The sequence below is a fragment of the Octodon degus genome, unplaced genomic scaffold (assembly GCF_000260255.1).
Source record: "Octodon degus isolate 3935 unplaced genomic scaffold, OctDeg1.0 scaffold00201, whole genome shotgun sequence".
Taxonomy (NCBI): domain Eukaryota; kingdom Metazoa; phylum Chordata; class Mammalia; order Rodentia; family Octodontidae; genus Octodon; species Octodon degus.
The window spans coordinates 4,691,541-4,704,428 of record NW_004524777.1 but is presented as its reverse complement, the minus strand read 5'-3'; the positions used below and the strand labels follow the sequence as shown (position 1 = coordinate 4,704,428).

Below are 12,888 nucleotides of genomic sequence, written 5' to 3'. Positions count from 1 at the left end.
TGTCAGCCCTTAGTTCTCTCAGGTTTCTACTACTTAAGGTCAAGAGCTGGGCCAGGCTCAGGCCTCATTTCCTGTCTTTATTCCAGCAAGGATTGTGCTTGCCTGGCCTTGTCTCTGCCCTTTGAGCATGAGACGAGGTACCTGGCATGGAGTAGCCATAAAGAACTCTCCTTCAGACTCTTAGCCCATTGCTTGTTGTAACGACAAGTTACACAATTTGGCCCATGGGCTCCTTGTTCCATCTGTATTGGGTGGATGCCATTCAGTCCAATGGTTTACCTGTCAGTTTGCTTTAGAAAATACTGCACTTACCATGACATGACATGCTGCCTCTGCCCTGGGTACCTGCCTCGTGGGAGCTAGAGTCTGACCTCTACTCTTCTTTTCCTGTTGCTTCTTGAGCCTGGACTACCATTTTCCCTGAGCACCCATAAAGTGTTTTTGTTTTCTGGTGCTAGAGATGGAACCCAGGGCCTTGTACATGCTGAGGATATGAGCTATACCCCAAGGTGTTTTTAGACAGTCTACAGCATTCCTGTGACAGGTTTCCTTTAAAAAAAAACCACACCTCTCTAAAGCAGCTGGGGGACCAGCCTGGGTTCCAACATGTAGTCCACTTATACCTGGCCATTGCAGATTTGTGCCAGGCCACAGTGTGTGCTGCTCTTGTGTTACACTCCGCTTCTGTACAGTGGGGACAAAGGCTGCTGGGACTGTGAGCAGTGCCTGTTGGAGCTGTCTGAGCTGCTCTCCAGTTATCTTCCCATGACCCCCTTTCATAGTCTAGGTTCCATGGGGCTTCTCCACAGAGTGTAGAGCAGAGCATGCAGCCAAGTGACAGAGGCAGCTCAGAAGAACGCAGTGTACAGCATTGGGAGCCAGAGCAGGCGGCCACTGGCAGACAGCTTGGGTGAGCTACTCTTTATTTGCAAATTGAGATGACACTTTAGTGAGGAGGTGAATTCTGGGCTGCTCCAAGCTGTTTTGGCTCCAGGTCTGAAATATCTGTTATACTTGACCCAGCCTCAAGTTGTAGGTGGGTCCATAAGATACATCTCTGCTCCAGGACAATAGCCCTTTTGGTAGACCATCTAGCCTCCCAGACATATGGTTCCAGAAAAGCAGAGGTGACAGGGACAGAATATTTGGTCCGGGGCACAGAGAGGATGTTCAATGTTGTCACTGGAAATTCAGACTCCCACATAGCACACGGGATGGAACTAAGGGCACCGCGCAATGTCTCAGTCTCTTTTTTTGAGCTAAGCTGTCACTAAGTTGCTCAGGCTGTGCTCAAATTTACGATCCTGCTGCCTCAGCTCCCCAGAGTGCTGGGAGTACAGGCTTATACCACAGTCCCTGGCATACTGTCCTCCCCTCTAGTGCCCCCACTGGAATGGGTGGCCTGGACCTTCCCCTGGCTGATGTATGGCATTGTTTGCAAAGAAACACCTAACACGCAGGAAATGCTCCAGTTAATTTCAAGAATGGGGGCCACTTTATTTGCAAAGAATAAACCATTAATTTACACAAACTTACATCCCAGTTTATATACATTATATATAGTTTATACACACAGTATCTCACACTGGATGCTGACCCCCAAAAGCAGCATTGGGCCTGCTCCAGGCCATTCTCACAACAAAGTTCACCCCGCCCCATCCTAGCTGGAAGATCTTTGAATAGGTATGACGCACCCCAACCCCTCCCGGAGAGAGCCCTGAAATGGATTAAAAAGAAATATCATGTTCCTTCTTCACGCTAGCTTGGCCTGGGGTCATCAGGGACCTGAGGGAGCACTAGGGTAGCCTAAGGACTTTGTGGCAGCGGGCCAGTCCTGAGGCGGAGCTGGGCAAGTGCTGTGGGAGGAAGCAGAACACTAATAAAGGCTGCAGCTGCTCTCCCTGCCTGGCCAGGCTCCTGAAGGGGGCCAAACACTTCCAGCCTCGAGTCTGTGCAGGAAGAAAGAAAGGGCTATGTGGGACAAGGACAGCCTCAGGACTGGCCCACTGCTCTCTCCGGGAGGCCTTCTGTCTGCTGAGTCTGGAGGTGTGAGCTTGCGCAGGCCACCACCCCTCTCTGTGCCTCAGTTCCTACCCAAGCAATACCGGGTGGAGTACAGGTCGGGCTATATTCCCTCCAGAGGCCCTCTTTATGCTGAATTTCTCTGAATCTATTTGCATTCATTGCAAATGACACCATACACACAGACCAAAGCCTCCATTCACCTCCAAGGCTCCTAGCCCTTTCCTTTAAGCAAAAGAACCCTGGGTCAGGATAGAAGAAGAGACAATGAAGCAAACACTACCGTTTCTAGGGACCCAGGAGCCTAGCAGAGTCAGACAACTGCCTTCTGTGCCAGCTTGGCTGTTGAAGCCCAAGCAGCTGGCAGAGGCCCCTGCCACGCAATTCTCCCTTAAACCTCTGTCATCTGCTTACTAGAGGTCCTTGTCCCACTCTCCATGCTAGCCTTGGCCCTCTGGTAACTCACACCAGTGTAAACTGCAAATTGTGATGCTATGTCCAGTCTTGTTAGTAAACAAGTTAGTTCACTGCTTTGCCAGTGCCTTTGCCTCAGCAGGGCTCCCTGTTGTTTCCTTCACTGTCCTGTTTCCTCCAGGGTTTCCACTGAGGCTTCCGGATCAATGAGGGTTCTAGCAGGAACCCTACTTCCCCTCTAGCCCCACCATTCTAGACAATGGGATGGGGGTCAGAACATTGATTAGGGGCACAATTAGGAAGCCTTTCCCTTCCCTCTCCTCACATCCATGTGGCTTTAGAACCAGTCCTCTCTTGGGTCTCCTCTCCCTCCCAGGCAACAGAGGCCCTGGAACTATCAAGGTCTCTGGGGAATGGAAAGTGGTACAAGGAGTCGCACTTAGTACTGGCAAGAAGTGAGCTGACCCTGAAAGCTGCGTGGAGGAGAATGGAAGGAATCTGTCCACAAATGATGGCTGCTTGTTTTACTGGATAGGTGAAAGAAACGTGGGCCCCCAGTCCTGCGGGTCCCAGAGGACTGCGACTTGGACACAGCTCCAATAATTTTCTTCTGAACATTCGCTCTAAGGCCGATGGCTATTTGAAGAGAAACATCTGATGCTCTTGTCACAGAGGCCCTGGCAGCCTTGAGACAGGTATTAGCATCGAATAATAAAAATGTGCATCTTTCGGTCTGTCCTTGGGACCCCCAGGATGCTAGATTGGGATTAGCACCTTGATTAGCTCTCTCCTGACCCCAAATGCCACACAGTGCTGTGGTGTAAGGGGACAGCTCTGGTGTCAGACCCGGCTGAAGCCATGTTTGTGACTTACACTGGGCTAGAGAATAGTCAAGGCACTTCACCTCCCTGAGCCTCGGCTAAGCATCAGTCATCTCTGGCATCAGAAACGCCAGCAGGTGGCGTCAGCTTTCTCTGTCCTGCCCTCCCGAAAGGAAACAACAGAAAGCACCTCCCAGGCTTTCAGGCGCAGTTTTGTCAGTTCCTGCTCCAACTGCAGGTGGCCTAAGGCACTGCACAGGAGTTATTTCTCAAGTGTACTTTGTCTCAGGTTGGAAGGCTGTCACTGGGAACCAGACAATGGCGGCCTGGCTCACCGCCTAGTGCCCTGATTCTTGGAAGATCAGTGTGGCAGCTTAGAAAGGGAAGGTCCAGCTCTGACAGAAGTGCCTATTGTTCCTTGCAGATCTCAGCTACCTGTACAAGGGTGACAATTACAGCTTTAGACCTGACCTAGGATAGGAAGCTAGGGTGGAAAACACTTGCACAGGCCTAGTATGTGACCAGGAGGGAAGGCTGGGGGTGAGGGAAGGCAGCTGCGCATGGCACTAGAGGGTACAACGCTGCCTGTGCCTAGCCTCTAGCTGCTCCCAAGCCTGGCTTCAAGGAGCAACACAGGTATCTGGTGACGATGCTCTGCCATGGTTTTCTGAAGAAACTTGGCCAGGAGGCTACCACCTGCTGTTCTGGCAGAGTCGGGCTTAATGATCACTAGGCCCACAGCAAACTTAGACAAATCTCCCCAGTGATTCCCACCTCTTGCGCTTTCAGGAGAGGGAGAAAAGCTCTGCTTTGCTGCTGCCCAAGCAGTCTAAGGCAGTGATGGCGACCTTCTAGAGTCTGCAAGGATACACGCAGCCCACTGTGACCCACATGCAATTTGCGCCACTGGTCTAGGGCTTAGGAATTTAGAAAGTTATTATGGCAGCTGCCTCTCAGTAGACCTTGAAGGGATTTTTGAAGATCATCTAGTCCAACCCTTCCCTCCAGACACAGCTTGACTGGAATCAGATGATAATACTTGTATTGCTTAATAAATGGAAACCGTCCTTTGTGTTCAGGTAAGCTAAAGAATATTTCGGACTCATGTGAGCATAGGTCTCAGGTTAAGCACCTGTCCCGGACAGAGGTAGGCTCTGTGGAGAAAGAAGACAGGAGGGGTTGTAGTCAGGCTTGGGGGGTGGCAAGTGGGAGGGGCCCCAGGGAGTTTTCTGAGCACAGGGCATAGCTGTAAACAAAGTGAGAGACACAGGGCCCCAAGCACAGATTGAGGTTCTCCTGCAAGTGGGGTTACGGCCATTCTTGTGATGGTTCCAAGGGACAGCAATGCTCTTGACTTTGAAGCCCAGATAGCTGTCATAGTGTGGCTCTCAGCCGGAGTGGAAGAGCTCAGATTCTCCGGGCACTCACAGTCCAGAGGAGCAAGAACCTTTCACTGTCAAGGATGCCTACTAGGCAGCTTTCTCCCCTGGTCTGTGTCACAGTCATCTATCTTTTCCCTCCCTAGTTCTCTCCTTAGGCTGCAAGCTAATGCCACCCCATCCTTAGCCCTAGCCAAGAGAGAAGCTGCAGCCCCCTTCTGGTCACCCCGAGTCTGGAGTACACCTTCACTTTCTCTTGCCTGCTGTTCTGGATCCTCACATTAGTGCAACAAGTGATAAAACGGACAATAGGGACCTTGGGGTTGAAGAGTTACGTCTCAAGCCAGTCAATGTGGAGCCAAAGAAAGTTGTGCTTCCTGTAAATGCTGGGGCTCCATCAACTCTCCTGTTAACTCAAGGCCATTTTGGAAAGTCAAGTAGGCCTTGCCATCATGGGATCACTTGGGAATAAATAGCACGGGGGCCTTTCTCTCTGGCTGCAATGCCAATGGACCTCACTACACAGCAGCACTTAAAGGTTCTGGGAGTCCTGGCTCCCAGACCTGGGGAAGGGGCATGGGCAAGGGCAAAATGGGGGGAATCTAGGATGCAGGGGCTTCGCCCAGCCTGATGGCCCCAAAGAAGGTGGTGTGTTTGCTCATATTGATGGAGATGTCAGCATGCACCATCTTCACGGCAATCTTCTGCCGGGCCTTGAGGAGGCAGACGCCTGCAGTATAGCAAGTGTTGTAGTTGGTCTTGCCCGTCTCGATGCTGCGGGTGCACTGCAGGAAGGGCTTCTCGTCTACCACCACCTCATAGCTGGCGAAGTCAGTGAAGTTGATGTAGTAGACCTGGGTGAGAGGCAATGAGAAGGGATTGGGGAAGAGAGGAAGGAGAGGTTGGGGGCCCTCCCTTGTGGTGATCAGACAGAACCTTCTCTGATGAGCTGCCAGTGTATCTGGGGGAGGGGCAGTGCCACTTGAAGGCATGCTAGCGGGCCAACAGTCAGAGCAGGGTGACAGGCTTATAGGCTGTCCTTCCTGTAGTCCTTGGAGCTCAGATAGTTAAGCAAACCTTTCTTACAATGGTGTCCCTTCCACAAACTCCGAGAAGACAAACACTGGGTCTTGCTTGCCCTGTCATCACACCTGTCACCCTACCCCTGGCATGAAGCACAGTGGTACCCACACCTTGGATGCTCGATCAGTGTTGCAGACACCAACTAACTTCCAGTTTCAATGCCCAAAGTCCATCTGGGACTAAGCTTAAAAGTCACTGATCCCAGTGGGGACTTGATACTTCTGTCCTCTTTAACAGAAGCTCCCTGAGCTTCAGCACCCTGAGTAGCAGCACCACTGTCTCCTCATTTGATGCCTGAGCAAACAGATCCAGCATGATGGACATCTACCGCACATGATATAGAACGAAATTGGAGGGGAAAAAGCTCAGTCCTCTGATTTTACTCTGTGGTCAGGAGAAGCAAGAACCTAGACCCCACAGCTTGGAGTCATGAGGATTTTGCCAGCCCACACAGGCCACTTCTGAGTCTCTCCTGTCTCCAAGAACTTAGTTTGTCCATCTTTTGTTACCTTTGACATCACACACCATCCCAAGCTTTGATTCTGTGCCACTGAACAGAGCTTTGTCCGCAGGACACTAGGGGTTATATCCACATGCCTCATAGGGTGGGGACTGGTATCTGATACTCCTACCTCTAGCTCTGAGGAAACCCCCAGTGGAGGCACACAATGAGGGATGGAAGTTGGCAGCCACTGGCAGACCTGAAGACTGGGGTCAGGGACAGAAAAGGACAAAGGCAAAAGGAAAAAGGCCTGGGAGAAGGACAGTAGGAAGGAGGCAAGAATAACAGAAACAGAAGGACACAGAAACAAAGGGGAGAAAGAGGAAGGAAAGGCAGTCAGAAATCTTTTTGAGATGGAGAGAAAACTGAAAGGAGCACAACTCATTTTAATGTCTCAGCTAGCAGCATTGTGGGGAAGCCTTCCCAGCAGCCCAGGAGCCAGCTTTCAAAAACTATGCGGAGACCAAGTTCAAGTTTGGCAACAGAAACAGTTCAAGAGGGAAGCAAGAGCCTGGGACCCTGCATCAGGGAATCAGCAGGGTATGAAAGGGGCCTCTCTTCACAATTTTTCAGTGTTGTTTGGGTAGGGGTTTAAAAAAGAAGAAGAAGAAAAGAAACAGCCTCTGCCCTTCAATTCGCTCCCAGTCGGTGCCCCCCACACCCCCAGTTCCCTCACCAGCCAAAGCAGGAAGTTTGCCATTGTATGGCTTTGGCTGGCTCTACAGTGCCCCCAAGTGGTCTGTACAGGATCTGCATTCTGGATATAAGAAGCGTTAGGCCTGAGACCGTACTCACTTCTACCTGACTATAGATGAAGTAGGTGCCGTCCACCAGTACCTCCAGCTCCCCACTGCGGGGGTGTAGCTTAAACACCTTGGGGTTCATAGTGATGCGAGACCAGTCATTGAGCACTCCACCTGAAAGATCTCAGTATGAGAGAAGGGCAGTCACTCAGTACATGTCAGAATAATCTGGACAACAGAAACAATACCAAGCAGTATACAACGCTCCATCCCGTCCCACGTGACTTAGCAGGCCCCGAATGCCAAGGGTCACAAAGCACACCTGGAAGCAGAGTGGGTGTGCTATTTGTAAAGTGGCCGCAGGGCCCACCCAGGACTCCCAGGGTCTGTTTATCTGTGTTTATCCTACCCGGAAGGGTCACTTTAACCAACATTTCCTAGCTGGAATTTGGGAGGAAGTCACCAAGAAGAGTGGGTTCCCTGCTGCACATTCTTTGCTGTTATGGGGCGTGCACAGGCAAAATTCAGGCTCTGAGTGGCAGACTCGTTTTTATTATTCAATCTTGCTTCCCCAGCCCTAGGACCTGAATTGTTCTCCTGTCTCACAGGTTCATGAGTTTTCTTTTCCTTGAGAAATCCTTCCTACAGCTCCACCATGCTCTCTTTCTGGAAATCCTCCCAAGCCCCCAGAAAACCACTCAGTCCAATGAACTGTGTATCTGGAAGATCTTCAAGGATCTTGGTGATTCAGTCACAAGGCCCCACAGGGGAGAGCAATCTTTATGAGAGTGGAGGATGGACCACCAGTTTGCAGTACAAGCTGCCAGGAGGACAGGGGAGGGCATCTAGGGGCAGAGACAGCCTTGGCAACACATCTGTATATAGCTTTACACCAATCACAGAATGTTAGCGTGTAAGGGTAGTGGGAAACTGCCCTTTCCAGCCTTTAGCAAGAAAGATGTTGCTTCCCACCATGAGAAGAAAGCCTAACCCTGTGGAGCTTTTTCTCTCTCTGCCACCTATTCTTCACACAAGAGCCCAATTCAGGAGGCCCGCACCTGAGGTGTAGGGGATCCATTTCCGACCTCCTCAGTATTTCTGGTGGGACAAAAGGTCAGCATGGACTAATATGGAGGAACTAGAAATAGTCTTGTTCTGTGGTCATGGGGGAGAAATCAGCAGCTGCTAGCATGGAATAAACCCTGAGCCTACCTTTGCTTGAGTAGACATTCAAGCAAATCTCTTTCCTGTCTGTCCCAGTGCCCCTGGATGGACAATGATCATGGTTCACCTAGGGTCCTGGGGTCCATTGGACCTGCTCCCCAGCCGGGCAGTTTGGCTTTTGGTGCCCTTCTGCTCCTGTTTATACCTTCGAGGGCATTAAGTCAGGAATCCGGTGGTAGTCAAGAGTACAGTTAAGTCCAGTCATTAAGGAAGCTCAACAAAGCCCATTCAAACTGACTGGGCTCTTATCGTAGAAGCTGTTCCTATGGAACAGGGATCTCAACCCTTATTTACTGTTTCCGCACTCAAAGTCCCTCCATTCTACCATAAGCTCCCCAAGTGTCTGGAACCTGGGCTAGTTCCAGACCTTGGCTAACTCAGACTTTGGGCACCCAGTGAACTGGACATTATTTCAAAGTGTTGTTCATTAATGAATGTTTATGTCTCTTTGGGGGAAAAAATGAACCTAACCATTCAATGGAGTGTACAAACTGGAGTGGCATAGCATAGTAAAAGAGTCAGAGAGGTATAATTTGGAATCTCAGCTCTTAAACTGAAGAAATCTTGGAGCAGTTAATTAACCTCTCTGGGCTTCAATTTCCATCTCCTAGAAAAGGAGCTGATACCTGCCTTGCAGGGTGGCTGGGAGGGTCAAATGTAAGAGCAGACGAAGAGAACACACTGGAAATCCTAAAGTACCACGCAAACATAAGGCAGCATGATTTATTACGGTATTACCCAATCTCTCAGGGACTCTACTTCCTCACCTTTGAAACATAGGGATTATATTAAATCAGTTTTTCTCCACCTCATTAAACACATTCTCCCTTTTAATAGGTACTAGAATTGGTCTATATATCCTGGAGATTTTGGTATGCCCCACTTCCCTGAGAAAAGGGCTCCCATTTTGTGTAGAGTCTTTAGACAAGAACTTAATTTTGCTTAGTGTTGCCTTATCCAATTTATATTATGAAAATGCTTACAAGACTACATATATCTCCATGGTGACTCTGCTCTAGCCTCTATCCCTCAAAAATCCTTAGGTAAGGGGCAGATGAGATAGCTCAGCGGTCTAAAGCGCCTTAGACAAGCTTAGGCAGCTGAAGGGGACCACGGTTCGATTCTGACACCACATGCTGAGAGTGGCCAAAAAGAAAAAAAAAAGAAAATCCTTAGATAATGATGTCTCAGGTCCCTTTCTGGCTCCCTCACCAATGAATTCTAAATGCAGTTTGGGTGCAACTGGTGCTGATGCTGGAAGTTACACAGAATGGCCAGCAGAGGGCAAGATGGAGTAGAGAATGGCCTCCTATGCTAAAGTACCTCAGAAGCCTGGGAGGAACTAGTCTGGGTGATTCTTTGGAGGGTGGGGGTGAAGGAAGGCAGAAGCTCCCTTTAGGGGAAGCCCACTTTGATTCTTACCATTTTTGACTTGAATTGCTGACCCTTGGCCCTGCAGATGCACCACAGCCGGCTGGAAGGACAAGGATAGAGTAGTCACCGTCAAGGCTGCTTGCCGGGCCACAGGTTTCCATGCTTTTTCCTACCCCTGCTTTCTAGTCTTTCCTTTTCTATTCCAACCCAGATCCCTCTCCTGTCTTAGTTTGTTAGTGAGCCTGTTTCTATGAGAGGGGAATCTGATTTTGCAGATCTGCTCCGTCCTCGCTAGGAGATCTCAGCCAAATATCCTGCCTCTGAGCCTCATTTCCCCAACTGTAAAATAGGGATTATAAGGATTGCTGTCTGGCCTGTCTCACAGGACGTTTGAAGATCAAATGAGGTGATGGATATAAAATTGCCCCACAAAACCATCAAGCACCGCGCAGCTGTGTAGATTTATCACTGTGGCCAAACAGCTGTCGTGCGGCGGCTGTGATGAGGCAAGGCGAGGCCAGGCAGCAGAACCTGCCAATAGAGACAGATTAGGAAGCTCAAAGACTAGGGAGGAGCCCTTCAGCCCATTAAGGGAGAAGCCCAGGCTGGGCCGGGCCTGGAGCTGCTTGGCTGTTTTTCAAGGACATATTCTCAAACGTCTCAGCTCTGATCCCAGGCATCTGAGTGCCAGCGGGGTGCTAGGGAGTTGGCAGCCCAGGTGAACAGGCCGGACTGGCAGTTCCTTTCTGCCCATTACTGACCTTGGCTGTGGTGACCCTCACTCTCTTTGTGGGAGGAAGAAAAATGGTCCTGGCCAGATAAGGTTCCCTTAGCTAAAGCGAGGCCCTACAGCGAAGCTTTCCTCTTCATAGACACAGGGCAGGGCAGCTATGAAAACCTTGAAGCTCCAGGGCATCCTCACAACATAAAGCCTGAGGAAATTTCGCTGGGAACTGACTTCAAGGCCTTTCTAAGCCTGTATGTAGCCTGCCCTCCTCCCCAGGAAGACAGCAATCCCCAGCCAACCTGGTTCTCTCTAGTTCCAGCTTTATCAGCAGCACCTGCAAAATAAGACAGCCCAGTCAGAGGGCACACTCTTTCTACTGCCCTGTCTCCTCACCTCAGGAGCCAGGGGCACTGAGCCTTGCTCCCTCAGCTATTCCGATCTAAGCTTTCTTCCCCAAGGATTAGAGCCAGACGGAGAAGCCAAGTGCAAGGCAGGATCCCTGGATGGGAAAGGACATCCCTTCATTTTCCTGGCTATCCCTGACCTTCATCTGGGGGCAAACAGCACCAGGCAGGGAAGCTGGGCTTTTGCGAATGCTAGCCCAAGGCACGCCCCACTGAGCACCAGTGGAGGGCAGAGGGAAGGCACTCCAGGGTGCAGGTGCCAACAGCACTTGCTTCTCGAGCCTTCCGTTCCCTTTCTGTTGTCTTCCAACAGCCCATTGTCATTTGTAAAAATCTTGTTTCTTTGTCATCTTCTCTAGGACATACTCCACGAGAACAAGGATCACTTAGCCATATATTTCTCTGTACACAGAAAATGCTTGATAAATACCTGTGCAATGATTGGATTAAATGGGGGAGGGAGCCCTAGCTCTGTCTCTTGTGACCATGGTAACACTCTTAGCCCTGTTTGAATTACAAGTTAGAGAATCTGAGCCCTGCTGCTGAATTTTAGACCTAGTAAAATCAGCTATAAAGTGTCCACTACTTTAAAACTCCAAGATACAGGATGGGAGCAGAACAAAAAAATAACTGACGTAAGTCCAGGCATTCTGACTCCTGTCAATTCAACTGATTGAATTAGGCTGGCTTGGATGTGCAGCTATCCCTTTTGGCTGCCCTCTGGTCCCTGAAGAAAGATGCAAAGGGATGAATGGTATTTCAACAGGCAGCGTGATGGGGCAGTGACCTAACTCCTGCAGCACGTGGTTCTGGTGCTTGCTAGCCTTGGTCCCTGGGTTGGCTGTGCCCATAGCTCGAGTGACTCATATTGCCAGCTTCTTGACCATCAGTGACTACTTGTCTACAACTGTGAGAGAGGCACTTCAGAGTTCCTGAGATGAAAACTATCCTAGGGCTTGTCATTGTGTCCTGTCCCCGGCATTCCTCCCCTCGGCCTATTTCCATGCAAACATCAGTAGCTGGATGCTGGGAATCACAGCAGACCAAATCCATTGTCCATTGGAACTTTAATGAGCCACCAGGGCCTCTGGCTCTGGCTCTTGGGAGTTTATTACTGGTCCATGATAGGAAGCTTTAGAGTATGAGAGGGACTGTGATGGAAGTGGTGACATGGGGCAAGAACAGGTGGTACAAACAAATTAGAGCAGGCCAGGGCCCATTGGCTTTTCCAATTCCTAGCTTTATAATGGGTGAGGAGATCTGTATTTGTTATTACACACCAACCCCAGCACCACTATTTAAGACTGCTCCCAGGGTCAGCCATTCCTGCTCTGAAAAAAAATATTTACAAAGTTCCTAGGTAGGTAAAGAGACAGGGAAACTCACCAGAAGGTCCCTGGAGGCCAGGGAGTCCTTGAGGACCAGGGGGACCAGGAGGACCAGGTGGTCCCATAACAGTTGTTCCTGGAATTCCAGGAATCCCTGGAATCCCTGGGGGTCCCTGTGGTCCTGGAGGCCCTGGAGGACCGGGAGGACCATTGGGCCCAGGTGGCCCTGCCTTCTTTCCTGAAAAACAGGAATCAACATTACATTTGTAGTCACTTATTACAAATAGTATATTGTCAGGGGTGTACTGTTGAGAGTTCTAGAAACTTCCAACAACACAAAGTCAGACCTCTGAGAATACCTGCTAAAGAGCCAGACATTTTAATCATAGATAGTCCCCTCGAACCACTCTTTTCTAGACATGTTTGAGTATTTAGAAATAGATGACTCTAACATTAATGGGGGAATAGTCAGAGTCACAGGACAGTAGAAGTGCTACATTAGTATAGGGGTCAAAGGCTGAAGAGCGCAGGGAAGACTTCAAAAAGGAGGTTATGTTTCAGTTGAGTCCAAAGGATGAGAAATACCAAGCAATCGGACATATGGGCACTTTACGGTTCTTTTTAGACTTGGGCTATTCTTGATGAGTTGGGACTTTCATGTTAGTAGCCCAGGCTGGTGGAACCGATGTGCATAACAAGAGGAAGCTGGATAGCCTGAGCTTATTAGCTTGAGGGAGGTTCCTGTAGGAGTCAGGACATGCAGGAGGTGTGGGGGATGTTGGGCTCAGGGCTAGGTGGAAATGAGCGATGGGAAGGAGTTGTGGAAATGAGAGATGGGGATAAGGGAAAGGGAGGGAATGAGGGAGA

At 49.9% G+C, this 12,888-nt stretch overlaps 1 protein-coding gene across 5 annotated transcripts in view; it reads right to left on the bottom strand.

Annotated features, from left to right (window-relative positions):
- Nucleotides 1-1,484: 1,484 nt before the first annotated feature.
- Eda (ectodysplasin A) overlaps nucleotides 1,485-12,888 on the bottom strand; it is a 465,104-nt gene continuing 453,700 nt past the window's right edge. The window contains exons 4-8 of one of the 5 annotated variants that reach the window (XM_004644523.2): nucleotides 12,080-12,259; nucleotides 10,589-10,623; nucleotides 9,611-9,662; nucleotides 7,017-7,147; nucleotides 1,485-5,490 (exon numbers count right to left, since the gene is read on the bottom strand). In XM_004644523.2, coding sequence (XP_004644580.1) covers nucleotides 5,239-5,490; nucleotides 7,017-7,147; nucleotides 9,611-9,662; nucleotides 10,589-10,623; nucleotides 12,080-12,259 — 650 coding nt within the window. In that variant the 3' untranslated portion in view covers nucleotides 1,485-5,238. The remainder of the gene's footprint in view (nucleotides 5,491-7,016; nucleotides 7,148-9,610; nucleotides 9,663-10,588; nucleotides 10,624-12,079; nucleotides 12,260-12,888) is intronic. The other 4 variants (XM_004644524.2, XM_004644527.2, XM_004644525.2 and 1 more) reach the window with 4 other exon arrangements.